This window comes from Scyliorhinus canicula, chromosome 11, assembly GCF_902713615.1.
Source record: "Scyliorhinus canicula chromosome 11, sScyCan1.1, whole genome shotgun sequence".
NCBI classification, from domain to species: domain Eukaryota; kingdom Metazoa; phylum Chordata; class Chondrichthyes; order Carcharhiniformes; family Scyliorhinidae; genus Scyliorhinus; species Scyliorhinus canicula.
This window is the reverse complement of record NC_052156.1, coordinates 158,615-177,532: the sequence shown is the minus strand read 5'-3', so window position 1 is coordinate 177,532 and position 18,918 is coordinate 158,615. Positions and strand designations below refer to the sequence as shown.

General features: G+C 52.7%; 1 protein-coding gene across 1 annotated transcript in view; it reads right to left on the bottom strand.

Moving 5' to 3' along the window:
• Window positions 1–18,918, bottom strand: part of LOC119973697 (store-operated calcium entry regulator STIMATE-like) — a 194,117-nt gene that overhangs the window by 82,174 nt on the left and 93,025 nt on the right. The window contains exon 5 of the mRNA XM_038812072.1: window positions 4,918–5,030. Within this exon, the coding sequence (XP_038668000.1) occupies window positions 4,918–5,030 (113 nt within the window). The remainder of the gene's footprint in view (window positions 1–4,917; window positions 5,031–18,918) is intronic.

Here is an 18,918-nt window from a genome sequence, read left to right as displayed (position 1 = left end):
GCCTCTTCCCTCTCTTCCCCTAGTCTATCAGACCAAACCACCCAAGGTCCCCTTGCCCTAGCTCTGAAATGGATATTTGATTATTTCAGTCTGCATGCACCCCAGTAACCAATCTGGCATAGCTATGCAATTGCTTTCTGCAACAGTTCATTGTTTCACTGCCAGCAACAATTCAAACAGGCTGAAGGATGGCATAACGGTGATCACAGCGAGGACTTAATAACCAGGTATTAAAAAGAAGGGACTGTCTAGTCCCAATAGTCTGAGAGTAGATTGGGTTGAAGGTCTGCCTTCATCCGAAGATACTGTGATAGGATAGACTTCAGCCGCAATGCTTTCTTTGGCTGGGAAACCTATGGCTATTCATCAACTCATTTAGTCTTCAGCCAATAAAATGGCAAATAACATTCAGACAACACTAGTGGTAAGCAATAACCATACCCGAAAAAACAATCGGCAACATTACCACTAAAATCTCCATGGTCAACATCCGGGGGGGGGGGGGGGGGGGGTTTCCACCATCACTGGTCAGAAGTGTGATGGAATACTCTCCATTTGCCCTGAGGAGTACAGTTCCGACAAAACTCACAATCCCACCTGATCAGCAATCCATCTACCACCTTAAACCTTCGCTTTCCCACCACTGACACCCAATCTACGTATTTGTTTAGTAAACCTTATCTAATCTGCTTCCAACGTATTTACATCCTTCCTTAAATAAAGAGACCAATACTGTACATTTTATCCAGATGCCCTGTAACCTTACTACTTGTGTCATCAGCAAATTTAGCAATCATACCCTCCATTCCTTTATCCAAATCATTTATATAAATTGTAGAAAGTTGAGACCCAACACTGATCCCTAAGGCACATTACTTGTTTCATCTTCACAACCAGAAAAAGATCCATTTATGTCTACTCTCTGCTTCCGGTTAGCCAGCCAATCTCCTATCCATGTTACCTCCTACAATTAGCTTTTATTTTTTGCAATAACCTTTGATGTGACAAAATACCAAATGCTTTCTGGAAATCTAAATATAGCACATCCACCTGTGGCCATCTAAAATGGCCACCCGCAAAGGATGATGGGAATTGTGGTCAGGTTGGGACACAGGCAGGACACAGCCTGTGTGGATTGCAAACAATAACTCAGACTTACGCAGAAACTTGCACCTGCTAGAGGCCACTCACAGGTCTCCCCAAGACAGTGGGCTTCAAATTGAAAGTTAACATTAGTAACAGACTTAGGGGCGCCTATTTGCCTTATTTGGGAGTGCCTACGTGCCTTGGACAATAACAACTAGTATCTGCCCAGCTATCAAGGTATCCGCCCGTAATTGGCCAGAATCGATCAGGGTGATTGAAATCCTATCGATCCATTGGATCCCTACCTGGGACCACCCAAAAGAGCGCGAAAGATCAGAAGATAAGAACTACGCGACCAACATTCTGTCTCTTTTGGGACCGGCTGTGTACCAACTGCAGCAAATCGATCAGCCAAGTTCAAGGACCCGCGATCTCCACCTGAAAGACGACACGCAGCTTAAGGCCTTATCTAACCTACACAGTGCCGGTCAAAATAAGGGGGCAGGTTTAGGACTGAGTTGAGGAGGAACATTTTCACCCAAAGGGTTGTAAATCTGCAGAAATCCCTGCCCAGTGAAGCAGTTGAGGCTACCTTGTTGAATGTTTTTAAGGCAAAGATTAATTTTTGAACAGGTTATGGTGAGCGAGCGGATAAGTGGAGTTGAGTCCACAAAAAGATCAGCCATGATCTTATTGAATGGCGGAGCAGGCTCAAGGGGCAAGGTGGTCTACTCCTGCTCCTAGTTCTTACAAGGTGTTTGTGGCAGAGTTGGTACTGCATTTGTTGGGGATGTTTAGTGATGCGTTGGAGAAGGGGGTGCTGCCAGAGACACCAATCTCGAAGAAGGGGAAGGATCTGCTGGAGTGCGGGTCGTACAGCCCATTTTGTTGTTATATATGGACGTGAAAGTAGTGGCTAAGTTGCTGGCGGGGAGGATAGAGAGCTGTGTGCCAGGGGTGGTCTCAGAGGATCAAACTGGTTTTGTAAACGGCTGGCAGCTCTCTAGCAACATCGGGGACTGTTAAATGTGATGACTTGGTCAGGGAGCGGGTGCTGGAGTAGACAGGGAAGTGATGATGAACGCAAAGGGACAGATGGTCTGAGGCAGATGATACTAAAATTGGTGGAGTTGCAGATAGCGAGGAGGACTGTCAGAGAATACAGCAAAATATAGATAGATTGGAGAGTTGGGCAGAGAAATGGCAGATGGAGTTCAATCCAGGCAAATGCGAGGTGATGCATTTTGGAAGATCAAATTTAAGAGCGGACTATACGGTCAATGGAAGAGTCCTGGGGACAATTGAGGTACAGAGATCTGGGGGTTCAGGTCCATTGTACCCTGAAGGTGGCAACGCAGGTTGATAAAGTGGTCAAGAAGGCATACAGCATGCTTGCCTTCATCGGACGGGGTATTGAGTACAAGAGTCGGCAGGTCATGTTACAGTTGAATAGAACTTTGGTTAGGCCACATTTGGAATACTGCGTGCAGTTCTGGTCGCCACATTACCAGAAGGATGTGGATGCTTTAGAGAGGGTGCAGAGGAGGTTCACCAGGATGTTGCCTGGTATGGAGGGTGCTAGCTATGAAGAAAGATTGAGTAGATTAGGATTGTTTTCGTTGGAAAGACGGAGGTTGAGGGGGGACCTGATTGAGGTCTACAAAATTATGAGAGGTATGGACAGAGTGGATAGCAACAAGCTTTTTCCAAGAGTGGGGGTGTCAATTACAAGGGGTCACGATTTCAAGGTGAGAGGGGGAAAGTTTAAGGGAGATGTTCAGTTCCTCAGCCATCACTGCAGGAGTTCCTCAGGGTAGTGTCCGATGCCCAATCATCTTCAGCTGCTTCATTAATGACCTCCCTTCCATCAGAAGTGGGGATGTTTGCTGATGACTGCACAATGTTCAGCACCATTCGCGACTCCTCAGATAATGAAGCAGTCCATGTTCAAATGCAGCAAGACCTGTACAATATCCAGACTTAGGCTGACAAGTGGCAAGTTACATTGGTGCCAAACAAGTGCCAGGCAATGACCATCTCCTATAAGAGAGGATCCAACTATCACGCCTTGACATTCAATGGCATTATATAGCTGAATCTGCCACAATCAACATCCTGGGGGTTACCATTGATCAGAAACTGAACTGGATCCAGCCACATTAATACTGTGGCTACCAGTGCAAGTCAAGGGCTAGGAATTCTACGGCGAGTAACTCACCTCCTGGCTCCTAAAGCCTGTGCACCATCGACAAGGCACAAGTCAGGAGTGTAATGGAAGACTCTCCACTTGCTTGGATGAGCGCAGCTCCAACAACACTCAAGAAGCTCAACACCATCCAGGACAAAGCAGCCCGCTTGATTGTTACCCCTTACACAAACATTCAATCCCTCCACCACTGACAAAGAGTGGCAGCCATGAGTGCCATCTACAAGATGCACTGCAAGAACTTGCCACGGTTCCTTCGGCGGCACCTTCCAAACCCACGACCACTACCATCTAGAGGGACAAGAGCAGTAGATACCTGGAAACTCCACCACCTGGAGGTTCCCCTCCAAGTCCCTTGCCACCCCTACTTGGAAATATATCACCGTTCCTTCCTTGTTGCTGGGTCAAAATCCTGGAACTCCCTCCTTAACACCACTGTGGTTCTATCTACATCTCAAGGACAGCAGCGGTTCAAGAAAGCAACTCACCACCACCTTCTGAATGACAACCAGGGATGGGCAATAAGTTCTGGCCTAACTGGCGACCCCCACATTCCATAAATTAATTTAAAAAAAAGATAGTTAACCAGTTGTATTGTTGCATATTTAATATTAATTACTGTTTTTTTGGTAAATTTAGAGTACCCAATTAATTTTTTCCATATTAAGGGGCAATTTAGCGTGGCCAATCCACCTACCCTGCACATCTTTGGGTTGTGGGGGCAAAACGCACGCAAATATGGGGAGTATATGCAAACTCCACACGGACATTGATTTAGAGCCGGGATCGAACCTGGGACCTCGGCGCCATGAGACAGCAGTACTAACCACTGCGCCACGGTGCTGCCCAATATTAATTACTGTTAAACAATAAAAGGTCATATGTGTTCAAATGTGCAAACCTGGTCGCTGTACCTAATCAGGATCATAGAATTTACAGGGCAGAAGGAGGCCATTCGGCCCATCGCGCCTGCACCGACTCTTATAAAGAGCACCCTACCCAAGCCCACACCTCCACTCTATCCCCATGACCCAGTAACCCAACCCGACACAAAGGGCCATTTTGAACACTAAGGGCAATTTATCATGGCCAATCCACCTAACCTGCGCATCTTTGGTCTGTGGGAGGAAACCGGAGCACCCGGAGGAAACCCACGCAGACATGGGGAGAACGTGCAGACTCCGCACAGACAGTGACCCAAGCTGGGAATCGAACCTGGGACCCTGGAGCTGTGAAGCAATTGTGCTAACCACTATGCTACTATGCTGCCCTTCAAACCAAAGACATTGGATATTCAAGTCACTGTAATTTCAACTGCGTTGCGACCCTGGGTCAAGTGAGGCTGGAATTGACTGCGCACTAGACAATCCGTATATATGAAATTCAGTGCCAGCATGATGCCAGTTATATATGTCACACACGCCCAATTATTGGCGGCGGTGGATCGTACCAAACAGCACATCCCTTCACCTGTTCACGAGAGGCCAGGTATTGTCCGGACCCAACTGACCCACAATTCTTGCACTTCAACTAGCTCATTAGTCACGCAAATACACGAGGAATTCAGAAACACACAATGTAAGTTTAAATCAAGGCAGGAGAGAAAGAGGACAAAGGATACAAACCTTCTTCCACTGAGGTAAAAGCAGCACTACAATCACCACAGTTTTCTCCAACATCATAATTAGCAGGTAAAGTGCACACTGTCCAACCCAGGCACTGCATTCCACAGGATCTCCTGCAATTAAAGTTCAGTACATGGAGTTAGTGTTGAATGCAACTCGTTAACAGCTGGATTATTTCATTACAATTACAACAAATAATTGCAGCAAGAACTACACAACATTCAAGCCTGGACTTGTAATATTCATGTCACACATGCGGGAGGACAAGATTAACTTCAACAACTGATTCCAACCACCACCACAGCACCCTTCGACATCCAATGGCATTGCAAACACTGAATTCCCACCGTCAACATACTGGGCATCATCATTGTGTTACCGCCCAGATGGTGTTATAACTGGACAGAAAGATCCCAGAATAGAACCCTGGCTCAAAAGACGGTGAGAGTTACTTCTTTTATATAAAACAAGGAGGACCGAAGTCACAGGACCGATAATTAATTAAAAAATATATATTTTTATTCGCCTCCTTTTTCACATTTTCATCCAAATTTACACCCACTAACAAACAATCAACGGTAACAAATACAATGTCAATCCCCTGGCCAATAATCCCCTCCTCACACCAACCCCCAAACAACCTTCAACATTTTAAATACAAACATCAAAGAAAAGGATTCAGGAATCCACCCCATACATAGGCACCAACAACATACAGACCAACCCCAACCACCCCCCTCCCCCCCAACCCCATCCCTCCACTAATGTTCAGTGTCATCCAATTCTTGAAAATGTCTAATAAACAAAGCCCGTGAATTGCAGAACCCTCATCCTTCCCCTCAACTCAAACATCACCTTCTCGAAAAAAAACTCCAACAGATCCCCCCGCCACGCCCGGGCACAGGGTGGAGAGACTGACCTTCACCCGAACAGGATCCGCCTTCAGGCAATCAGCGAGGCGAAGGCGGGTGGGTGCGGAGGCAATTCCAGCCTCCGCACCCGCTTCCAACCCCGGCCGATCCAATACTCCGAATATGGCCTCCAGAGGACCCTGCTCAAGCCTCACATATGCCACCTTCAAAATTACCCTGATCACCTCCCTCCAATACCCTTCCAGCTTTAGACAGGACCAAATCATATGAACGTGGTTTGCGGCCCCCCCCCCCCCCCGCAATGCTCACAAACATCCTTTACCCCCTCAAAAAGTTGGCTCATCCTTGCCCTCGTGAGGTGCGCCCTATACATCACCTCCAGTTGTATCAGCCCCAGTCTCGCGCACAAAGCTGAGGCATTTACCCTCCGGAGCACCTCACACCACAACCCCACCGCCATGCTCTCTCCCAACTCTTCCTCCCACTTTTTTCGTAATCCCCTCCAGCGCTGCCTTCTCTTCTCCCAAAATTGCCCCATAAATTGCCGACATCACCTCCTTCTCCATTCCCTGTCATCAGCACCTCCTCCAACAGTGTGGAGGCCGGCTCCACCGGAAAGCTCTGTATCTCCTTCTTAGCGAACTCTCGGACCTGCATATACATAAACATTTCCCCCTACTCCAACCCATATTTCGCCCCTAGCTCCTTCAATCCTGCAAATCGGCCCCCTAGAAACAAATCCTTTAATGCCTTGACTCCCTTCTCCTCCCATCTCCGAAAACTCCCATCCCACTTCCCTCGTTCAAATCTGTGATTCCCCCGAATCAGCATTTCCCTTGACCCTGCCCCAGCCTAAAGTGCTGGTGCAACTGCCTCCAGATTTTCAATGTTCCCACTACTACCCGGACTCCCTGAGTATTTCCCCGGGACCATTGGGAGTGGCTCTGTTGCCAACGCTCTCAGCCCCGACCCCCTACATAGATTCTACTCCATTCTTTTTTTTTCTAATAAACAATTTTAATGAGGTATTTTTGGCATTACAAACAACAACAGTATAAAACAATGTACAAAGAACAATAAACAGTGCAATCACCGACTCCTATCCACCAAGACCCACCTAATTGACCCCCTATTCTACGCTACCCTAACCGCTGCCCCTCCCCCCCCCCCCCTTCTCCGCGAAGTCGATGAATGGTTGCCACCTCCGGGCGAACCCTTAACAGTCACCCTCTCAAGGCAAACTTAATCTTCTCTAGGCCGAGAAAGTTCGCCATATCAGTTAGCCAGGTCTCTGACTTTGGGGGCTTTGAGTCCCTCCAAGCTAGCAGTATCTGTCTCCGGGCTACCAGGGAAGCATAGGCCAAAACGTCAGCCTCTTTCTCCTCTTGGACTCCCAGGTCCTTCGAAACCCCAAAAATCGCCACCTCTGGACTCATTGCCACCCTTGTTTTCAATACTCTGGACATGACATCCGCAAACCCCTGCCAATATCCCCTAAGTTTTGGACACGCCTCGAACATGTGAACATGGTTCGCTGGTCCTCCCGCACATTTCAAAGAATCTACTCATCCGGGCCACTGTCATGTGGACCCGGTGAACCACCTTGAATTGGATCAAGCTGAGCCTGGCGCATGTTGCGGTCGTGTTGACTCTGCTCAACGCGTCTGCCCATAAGCCATACTCAATCTCACCACAAAGATCCTCCTCTCACTTACGCTTCAGCTCCTCGGTCTGCGTCTCCTCCACCCCCATGAGTTCTTTGTAGATGTCCAAGGCGCTCCCCTGCCCCACCCATCCTCTAGACACTACCCTATCCTGGATCCCCCTTAGTGGCAGGAGTGGGAAGGATGATACCTGCTGACGCAGAAAGTCTCGCACCTGTAAATATCTAAATTTGTTCCCCTTTGCCAACCCAAACTTATCCTCCAGCGCCCTCAAGCTGGGGAAGGTCCCCTCTAAAAACAAGTCCCCCATCTTCTCAATTCCCGCCCTTCACCTCACTTGGAACCCCTCATCCAAGCTCCCTGGGGCAAACCAGTGATTGGCACATATTGGGGACCAGACCGATGCTCCCACTGCTCCCGTGTACCTCCTCCACTGACTCCAGGTTCTCAGGGCCGTCACCACTACGGGGCTGGTGGAGTACCCCGCTGGCGGGAATGGCAGAGGTGCCATTACCAATGCCCCCAGACTGATGCCCCTGCACAAAGCTGCCTCCATCTGCTCCCAAACCGACCCCGCCCCCACCACCCAGTTCCTTATCATGGCTATGTTAGCCGCCCAGTAATAATTGCTCAAATTCGGCAGCGCAAGTCGTTCTCCCCCCCCCCCCCCCCCCCCCCCCCCCCCCCCGATTCCGCTCGAGCATCACCTTCTTCACTCACGGGGACTTACCCATCCACACGGAGCCCAGGATGATTTTATTGACCCTCTTAAAAAAGGACCGTAGAATGAAAATTGGGAGACACTGAAATACGAACAGAAATCTCGGTAGGTCCATAATTTTGACCGTCTGCACTCTCCCAGCTAACGACAGCGGGAGCGCATACCATCTCCGAAACTCGCCCCTCATCTGTTTAACCAACAAGTTCAACTTGTGTAACCTGCCCCAGTCGCGCGCCACTTGTATCCCTAAATACCTGAAACTGTCCCCTACTCACCTAAACGGCAGTTCCCTCAGCCGACCCCCATGGCCTCTTACCTGAACTACAAACGTCTCACTCTTTCCATATTCAGTTTATAGCCAGAAAACCGGCCAAATTCCCCCAAATTCGCCATAATTTCGCCCATCCCTGCCCTATGATCCGATACGTATAAGAGCAGGTCGTCCACGTACAGCAAGACTCTATGTTCCACCCCCCCAACCCCCACCGAAGCAGCCCTTCCAGCCGCTTGAAGCTCTCAGAGCAATTGCCAGCGGCTCTATAGCTAACGCGAACAACAGTGGGGAGAGGGGGCACCCCTGTCTTGTCCCCCAGTACAGTCTAAAATAGTCCGAGGTTGTCCTATTCGTCTTTTCAATAGCCTCCGGGGCCTGGTACAACAGCCTGACCCAGTCGATAAAGCCCTTTCCAAACCCAAATTGTCCCAGCACCTCCCATAATTAGCCCCACTCCACCCAGTCGAACACCTTTTCCGCATCCATTGCCACAACTACCTCAACCTCCCTACTCTCCGGGGGCATCATGATCACATTGAGCAACCTTCTTATATTGGCCACCAACTGCCTGCCCTTGACAAACCCGGTTTGATCCTCCATAATCACATCCGGCACACAATCTTCAATCCTGGAGGCCAAAAGTTTGGCCAGCAACTTGGCATCCACATTAAGCAAGGAGATCGGCCTATATGACCCGCATAGCTCCGGGTTCTTGTCCCGCTTCAATATCAACGAGATAGTGGCCTCTGACATCGTCGGGGCAGCACCCCTCCTTCCATTGCCTCATTGAAAACCTTGACCAGCACCGCCCTAAAATCCCCGAGAACATTTTATAGAACTGCACTGGGTACCAATCCAGCCCCGGGGCTATACCCGACTGCATGGCCTTGAAGCCCTCAGCTATTTCTTCGGCCCTAATGGTGGCCCCCAGCCCATCTACCAGCTCCCTATCCACTCTTGGGAAGGTCAGTCCGTCCAAAAAAAGTCTCATCTCCTCCAGCCCCTTGGGGGGTTCCAAGCAATAGAGCCTCCTGTAAAAGTGCCTGAATGCCCTGTTTAGACCCGCCGACTCCCCTACCAAGTTCCCCTCCCCATCAACCACCCTCTCTATTTCCCTGGCCGTCTCCCTCTTCCTAAGCTGTTGAGCAAGCATTCTGCTGGCCTTCTCCCCATGTTCGTAAAACACCCCCCATGCCTTTCTAAGCTGCTCCACTGCCTTACCTGTGGACAACACCCCGAACTCCACCTGCAGTCTCCGACGTTCCCTTAAGAGTTCCACCCCCAGGGTCACCGCATACCTCCTGTCTATCTGTAGGATCTCCTTAACCAGTCGGTCCGCTTCTGCCCTATCCGTCCTGTCCCTATGAGCCCGGATCAAAATTAGCTACCCTCTCACCACTGCCTTCAGCGCCTCCCAGACCACCGCTGCTGAGATTTCCCCCGTGTCATTCACCTGCAGGTAGTTCTGCATGCACTTTCTCGCACACTGCCTCATCCGCCAACAATCCCATCTCTAACCTCCATTGCGGGCGCCAGAAGCTCTCCTCACTAACCTGCAGTTCCACCCAGAGTGGGGCATGATCGAAAATAGTGATGGCTGAATACCCAGTGCCCATCACCCCCGCCAGTAAATCCCTGCTCAAAATGAAAAAGTCTATCCGGGAATAAACCTTGTGAACATGCGAATAAAAAGAAAACTCCTTCCCCGTCGGCTGCCTAAACCTCCAAGAGTCGACCCCTCCCCATCTGCTCCATGAACCCTATCAGTTCCTTTGCCATTGCTGGCACCCTCCCCGTTTCCGAACACGACCGGTCCAGGCCGGGATCGATGACTGTGTTAAAGTCACCTCCCATAACCAACTTGCGCCCAGATCACGTATCTTCCCCAGCAACCTCTTTACAAATTCCACGTCATCCCAATTTGGCACGTACACATTAACCAAGACTATCTTCCTCCTCTCCAGCTTACCGCTCACCATGACATAATGCCCCCCACCTCCCCAAGACTATACTGCCCACCTGAAATTGCACCCGCTTGTTGCTCAAAATCGTAACCCCTCTGGTCTTGGTGTCCAGCCCCAAATGAAAGACCTGACTGACCCAACCCGTCCTTAGCCTGACTTGATCCGCCACTATGTCTCCTGCAACATTACCACATCCGCCTTCAGAGCCCTCAGATGCACGAACACACGTGCCCTCTTGACCGGCCTGTTCAACCCTCTAACATTCCAGGTGATCAGCCTAGTTGGGGGGCACCGTGTCCCCCCCTCCGCCAATCAACGATCCCCTTTTCCGGGCCCGCCATCAGCCCATGCACCGTGTCTCCATCGGCCCGCCTCCTAGCAGCCCCCACCCCCGATCTCCTCTCTGTCCCGAAACCCAAGTCCCTCCCTCGTCAGCAGAGTAACCCGCCCCTTCCCCCCCCCCCAGCAACAACTTTGTAACCTAACCCCTGCCATAGACTAATCATATGTACACACCCCCACTTTGCTTCCGCAGACTAGCTCACCCAGCTAGCCTCGTGGCCCTCGCCTCCGGCGCCAAGAAGACTCCCACCTATTGTTCTCTCACTCTCCTCACCCCCCGCCCATCAAAACCACTTCCCTCATCAAACTGACAACAAACAATCACCCAATTAAAATAAGAGACAACCCAAAGAAAAACACACAGAAAACCCCCACAATAGTGCAAATCAAAATAATACAAAGTAAAAAGCCCCACCAGCCACCCCCATCAAAACACCGAAATCCTGCAGAAATCAAATAACTTCTACTTCCCCCTTCTTCAATCGAACTCAAATACAGAAGAGAAACGACACGAGAAACATATAAACATCACTCAAAAAGTTGCAACTTAAAACAAAAAGTTCTCAGTTCTGCGCTAGCCCTTTCCTCTTGGCAAACTCCATCACGTCTTTGGGCGACTCAAAATAATGGTGCTGGTCCTCATGCATAACCCAAAGACGCGCAGGGTGTAACAGTCCAAATTTCACCCGCTTCTTGAACAGGATTGCCTTGATTAAAGCCTGCCCTCCTTCTGGCCATCTCCACGCTCAGATCCTGGTAGAATGCTATTGTCCCATTTGCAGCTCTGCGTACGCCTGGCCCACTGGAGAACACACTCCTTGTCCAGGAACCGGTGGAACCGGACCACCATCGCCCTTGGGGGGTCCCTCGGCCGCGGCTTCCTCGCCATCGCTCTGTACGCCCTGTCCACCTCCAACGGTCGGGGAAAGCCCCCTCCCCCAAAAGCTTCTGAAACATACTCACCACAAACGCGCCAGCATCAGCCCCCTCCGGGAGACCGACAATTCTTGAGTTCTGACGTCGAGCTCTATTCTCCAGCAGCCTTTTTTGCTGATCCTTCAGCATCCGCACCTCCAGCTCCACCACCGTTTGGTGCTCCTCCTGGTCCACCAGCGCTTTAGAACATAGAACGATACAGCGCAGTACAGGCCCTTCGGCCCTCAATGTTGCACCGACATGGAAAAAAAACTAAAGGCCATCTAACCTACACTATGCCCTTATCATCCATATGCTTATCCAATAAACTTTTAAATGCCCTCAATGTTGGCGAGTTCACTACTGTTGCAGGTAGGGCATTCCACGGCCTCACCACTCTTTGCGTAAAAAACCCACCTCTGACCTCTGTCCTACATCTATTACCCTTCAATTTAAGGCTATGTCCCCTCGTGATAGCCACCTCCATCCGCGGGAGAAGGCTCTCGCTGTCCACCCTATCTAACCCTCTGATCATTTTGTATGCCTCTATTAGGTCACCTCTTAACCTTCTTCTCTCTAACGAAAACAACCTCAAGTCCATCAGCCTTTCCTCATAAGATTTTCCCTCCATACCAGGCAACATCCTGGTAAATCTCCTCTGCACCCGTTCCAAAGCTTCTACGTCCTTCCTATAATGGGGCGACCAGAACTGTACGCAATACTCCAAATGCGGCCGTACTAGAGTTTTGTACAACTGCAACATGACCTCATGGCTCCGGAACTAAATCCCTCTACCAATAAAGGCCATCACACCATAGGCCTTCTTCACAACCCTATCAACCTGGGTGGCAACTTTCAGGGATCTATGTACATGGACACCGAGATCCCTCTGCTCATCCACACTACCAAGAATTTTACCATTAGCCAAATATTCCGCATTCCTGTTATTCTTTCCAAAGTGAATCACCTCACACTTCTCCACATTAAACTCCATTTGCCACCTCTCAGCCTCAGCCCAGCCCAGCTCTGCAGCTTTCTCCAGCTTCTGAATCGTTTGATCCTGGGCATCCAGCCTGCGCTCCCCGCCGATCGATCGATTCCTTTATCGGATCTAGACAGTCCCATTTCTGCCTAGCAAAGCCCTCTTGAATGACCTGCATCACCTCCTCCGTTGATGGTTGGGCCGTCACAGCAGGGGTCCGAACATTAGCCATATTGTCTTCTGCCGCAACCTCCACCCAGCCCTCGCTTGTCTTCCTATTTTTCCTATTTCTCCCTTTTCGAGCCCTTGGGGTTCTTCGTTCCATACACCAATGTGTCGAACCAGTACCAAAATGACTTTGCCTTCAAAGCCAGCGCTCAAAACGCAAAAAAGGCCGGGGTGGAAAAGGTCCAAAAGTCTGGCCAGAGCGGGAGCCACCAAATGCGCGACTTACTCCCTCATAGGCGCCACCTGAAGTCCCGATTCTCCTCCATTCTAACCCACTGGGAGTCCCCCCCTGCTAACCCAGCTCCTCACCTTCTCCGTGTTCGCCACCCAGTAATAATGTAGTAAATTGGGAAGACCCAAGCCCCGTGACTGCCGTCCTCTCTGTAACAGCACCTTCCTAATCCTAGCCACCTTCCCCAACCCCCATATAAACAAAGTAATCATCTTTTCGACCTCCTTGAAAAATGCCTTTGGCAAAAAAGATCGGCAGGCACTGAAAAATAAACAAGAATCGTGGCAACATGCAACCCTCAACCTTGCCCCGGTCATGTGCACCCTATGCAGCACCTTGAATTGTATTAAGCTGAGCCTCGCGCAAGAGGAGAAATTTACCCTCCCCAGGGCATCCGCCCACGTCCCCTCGTCGATCTCCTCACCCAACTCCTCCTCCCACTTACCCTTCAGCTCCTCCACCGAGGCCTCGTCCTCCTCCTGCATCACCTGATACGTTGCCGATATCCTCCCCTCTCCAACCCATGTCCCCGAAAGCACCCTTCCTGGACCCCTCCTGGCGGCAGCTGTGGGAACTCCGCCACCTGCCGCCTAACAAACGCCCTTACCTGCATATATCTGAAGGTGTTCCCTGGGGGGGGGAGGCCGAACCTCCCCCCCAGCTCACCCAGACTCGCGAATTCCACAAACAGGTCCCTCATCCCTTTAATGCCTGCCCTGTGCCAACTCAGGGACCCTCCATCCATTCTCCTCGGGATAAACCGGTGGTTCCCCCGTATCGGGGACTGCACCGAGGCCCCCACCTCCCCCCGTGCCGTCTCCATTGCCCCCAAATTTTGAGGGTAGCTGCCACCACTGGACTTGTGGTATACATCGTTGGAGGAAGCGGCACCGTCACCAGCGCCTCCAGGCTCATGCCCACACAGGACGCTGCCTCCAACCTCTTCCATGCCGCCCCCTCCCCCTCCAATACCCACTTGCGTATCATCGCCACTTTGGCGGCCCAATAATACCCACAGAAGTTAGGCAGCGCCAACCCCCCCCTATCCCTGCTCCGCTCCTTAAACACCCTTCTCACCCTCGGGGTCTTCTGCGCCCACACAAACACCATAACGCTCCTGTTGACCCGCCTGAAAAAGCCCTTAGGGATCAGGATAGGGAGGCATTGGAACAAGAACAAAAACCTCGGGAGCACCGCCATTTTGACTGACTGCACCCTGCCCGCCAGGAAGAGTGTCAGCATGTCCCACCTCAAACTCCTCCTCCATCTGCTCCACCAGCCCCATAAAGTTAAGCCTATGTAAGCCCCCCCCAGCTCCTAGCTACCTGTACCCCCAGGTACCTAAAATTCCTCTCCACCTTCTTCAGCGGGAGCTCACCAATCCCCCTCTCCTGGTCCCCCGGGTGTACTACGAACAGCTCGCTCTTCCCCATATTGAGCTTGTACCCGGAGAAATCCCCAAACTCCCTAAGGATCCTCATCACCTCCGGCATTCCCCCCACCAGGTCCGCCACATACAACAGTAGTTCATCCACATAGTGACAGCCAATGCTCCTCTCTTCCCCCCCCCCCCCCCCCCCCCCCCCACCCCGCACTATCCCCCTCCAGTTCCTCAACTCCCTCAGCGCCATGGCCAGGGGTTCAGTCGGCAGCGCAAAGAGCAGGGGGGACAGGGGACACCCCTGCCTCGTCCCCCAGTGCAACCGGAAATACTCTGACCTCCTTCTGTTCGTAGCCACACTCGCCACTGGGGCCTCATACCTCACCAACCTGACGAACCCCTCTCCAAACCCAAACCTTTTCAACACCTCCCATAGGTATCCCCATTCCACCCTATCAAAGGCCTTCTCCGCATCCATCGCCGCCACTATCTCCGCCTCCCCTTCCACTGCCGGCATCATTATAGCATTTAAGAGCCTCCGTACATTAGCATTCAACTGCCTCCCTTTCACAAACCCCGTTTGATCCTCATGTATGACCTGTGGCACACAGTCCTCTATCCTCATGGCCAGTATCTTTGCCAGCAACTTTGAATCTACATTTAAGAGTGAGATCGGCCAATATGACCCACACTGTAGGGAATCCTTGTCCCGCTTCAGGATCAAGGAGATCAGCGCCCTAGACATCGTCAGGGGCAGAGCCCCCCCCTTCCCTTGCCTCGTTGAAGGTCCTTACCAACAGCGGGCCCAGCAGGTCAGGATACTTTTTGTAGAATTCAACCGGGAACCCATCTGGCCCCGGTGCCTTCCCCGTCTGCATGTTCCCTATCGCTTTGACCAACTCCTCCAGTCCAACCGGCGCCCCCAACCCAGCCACCTGCTCCTCCTCCACCCTCGGAAACCTCAGTTGGTCTGGGAAGCGACCCATCCCTCCCTCCTCCACTGGGGGCTCAGACCAGTACAGTTCCTCGTAAAAGCTCACAAAGACCCCATTGATACCTACCGCACTTCGCACCGTGCTCCCTCTTCCGTCCCTAACTCCCCCAATCTCTCTAGCTGCCTCCCGCTTCCCAAGCTGGTGCGCCAGCATCCGGCTTGCCTTTTCTCCGTATTTATATACGGCCCCTTGCGCCCTCCTCCACTGCGCCTCCGCCTCCCTGGTGGTCAATAAGTCAAACTCGGCCTGGAGGCTATGCCGTTTCCTCAGCAATCCCTCCTCCGGGGCCTCCGCGTACCTCCTGTCCACCCTCACCATCTCCCCCACCAACCTCTTCCTCTCTCTCCTCTTCCCCCCTCTCCTTGTGTGCCCTAATGGAGATTAGCTCTCCTCTGACCACCGCCTTCAGCGCCTCCCAGACCACCCCTACTTGCACCTCCCCATTATCATTAGTCTCCAGATACCTCTCTATACACCTCCGGACCCGCCCGCTCACCTCCTCATCCGCTAACAACCCCACCTCCAGACGCCACAGCGGACGTTGGTCTCTCTCCTCCCCCAACTCGAGGTCCACCCAATGCGGACCGTGCTCAGAACTCGACGAATATTCCGTGTCCCCCACCCTCGGAATCAGCGCCCTGCTCATAACAAAAAAAGTCAATCCGGGAGTAGGCCTTGTGGACATGGGAGAAAAATGAAAATTCCCTGGCCCCCGGCCTCGTAAATCTCCATGGGTCCACCCCTCCCATCTGGTCCATAAACCCCCTCAGTACCTTGGCCGCCGCAGGCCTCCTGCCCGTCCTGGACCTGGAGTGATCAAGTGCCGGGTCCAGCACTGTGTTGAAATCCCCCCCCCCCCCCATTATTAGGCCTCCTGTCTCAAGATCCGGAATCCGGCCCAATATACGCCGCATGAACCCTGCATCATCCCAATTCTGGGCGTATACATTGACCGGCACCACCTGCTCCCCCTGGAGCTTGCCACTTACCATCACTTACCTACCGCCATTGTCCGCCACAATGCTCGACGCCTCGAACGACACTCTCTTCCCCACCAAAATCGCCACTCCCCGGTTTTTTGCATCTAAGCTCGAATGGAACATCTGCCCTACCCACCCCTTTCTTAACCTTATCTGATCCGCCAGCCTCAGGTGCATCTCCTGAAGCATGACCACATCCGTCTTCAGCCCCTTCAGGTGCGCGAACACCCGGGCCCGCTTGACCGGCCCATTCAGTCCCCTTACATTCCAGGTTATCAGCCGGATCAGGGGGCTACTCACCGATTAGCAATAGCCCTTCCTCGGCCAGCCACGTGCCCGCGTCCCCCGCACGGCCCGTTCCCCACAGTGGCAGACCCCTGCCCCAACCTCCTCTACCACCTCCAGCTCCCGCTTGGCCATTCCAGCAGAAACCCGGTCCCCCCCCCCCACACCCCACACCCTCCCCCCCTAGCTGCGTTGCTCCCCCCATTGTACGCCTGTGAGTCAGCTGACTCCTGATGACCCCAGCCACTCCCGCCACACCATCGACCCCCCAGTGTTGCACTTCCCCTTCCCTCCCTTGCTCACAAGCAGGCTCATGTCCTTCCCCTTCCACTCCCAGCGCGGGAAAAAGCCCGTGCTTGCCGGCTCCGGCCCCGCACCCTTCAACCCTTAGCGTGGGAAAAAGCCCGCGCTTTCCACTCAGCCGGCCCCGCCTCCTCTGGCGCAGCTCCCTTTTCAGGCCCAGTCTCACTAGCCCCATCTCAGGTCACCCCCCCCCCCCCCCCCCCCCCCCCCCCCCGTGAGGCCCCATCAACCCCTACCGACCATCAACCCCCCAAGCTGTTTGCTACCCCCCCCTCACAAGCCCATCCGTCGGGCCTAATCAAAACAATGCCCTATCAACCCCAGAAAACAAAGAAAGAAGCCCCCCCTCAGAACACAACACAACAATCCCCAACCATCCCCCGACCCTCAGTCTGAGTCCAGTTTTTCGGCCTGAACAAAGACCCAGGCCTCCTCTGGGGACTCAACATAATGATGTCGGTCCTTGTGAGTGACCCACAGACGCGACGGCTGTAGCATGCCGAACTTCACCCCTCTTCTGTGCAGCACTGCCTTCGCCCGATTGTTACCGGCCCTCTTCTTCGCCACCTCCGCACTCCAATCCTGGTAGATCCGAACCTCCGCATTCTCCCACCTGCTGCTCCGCTCCTTCTTGACCCACCTTAATACACACTCTCGATCAGCAAACCGGTGGATCCGCACCAGCACCGCCCGCGGCGGCTCGCTGGGCTTGGGCTTCCTCGTCAGCACTCGGCGGGCCCCCTCCAACTCCAAGGGCCCCTGGAAGGCCTCCGCTCCCATCAACGAATTCAACATGGTGACCACATAGGCCCCCATGTCTGATCCCTCCAGCCCCTCCGGAAGGCCCAGGATCCACAGGTTCTTCCGCCTCGACCGGTTCTCCATCTCCTCAAACCTCGCCTGCCATTTCTTGTGGAGCGCCTCCACCTTCACCGCCAGGCCTAGGATCTCGTTCTCGGTCTCCGAGACCTTTTGCCGGACCTCCCGGATCGCTGCCCCTTGGGCCGTCTGGGTCTCCAGCAGCTTGTCGAGTGAGGCTATCATCGGCTCCAGCAGCTCTGCTTTTAGCTCCTTAAAACAGCGCTGTAACAGCTCCTGCGCCCATTGCGTCCACGCTGCCTGGTCTCCGCCCGCCGCCGTCTTGGTCCTCCTCCCTCGTACCTTTCTTTGCTGCAATGCTGCTTTTTTAATCGCCCCACTCCTGGTCCAATCCATACACCAGCAGGGGAGTGTTGCTGTCCCCTTCCCACACCGGGAAACGTCAAACAAGTGCCGTTGCGGGCCCTAATAAGAGCCCAAAAGTCCTTTGCTAGCGGGAGCTGCCGAACGTGCGACTTAGCTCCGCATAGCCGCAACCGGAAGTCATGCGTCCTGCTTTCTCTCCATACTGCGAGACTGCTCCCCTTGCCCACCTCAGTTGGTGAACCGTCTTCCTTATGGACAGCCGGTCAAAACTCACCTGCAACTCCTTCCTCTTTTCCAACAGTGTTGGATCCACATCCCCCACTGCAATTGGCGATGGCCGTAGCCGGGGCGCCAGGTCCAAGAGTGGATGAACACATGGCGGACTCTCTTTTTATGCTTGAGGGTTTTCACGCTCTTTGGGCGGTCCTGTCCATTTCCAACATCTCATCTATTAACCTTTGCCGCTCCACCCTCTCCCCCATATCCACCTGTGCCTCAACTGATATCACCTCCCCCCTCACCACTGCCTTTAGAGCTTCCCAAACCATCGCCTGAGACACCTCCCCCCTACAATTAAGCCGCACATAGTCCTTAATCACTTTTCTAATCTGATCACAAAACCCTTGGTCCCCCAACAGCCCCACATCCAATCTCCACCCCCGCCTCTGCACTATTCCC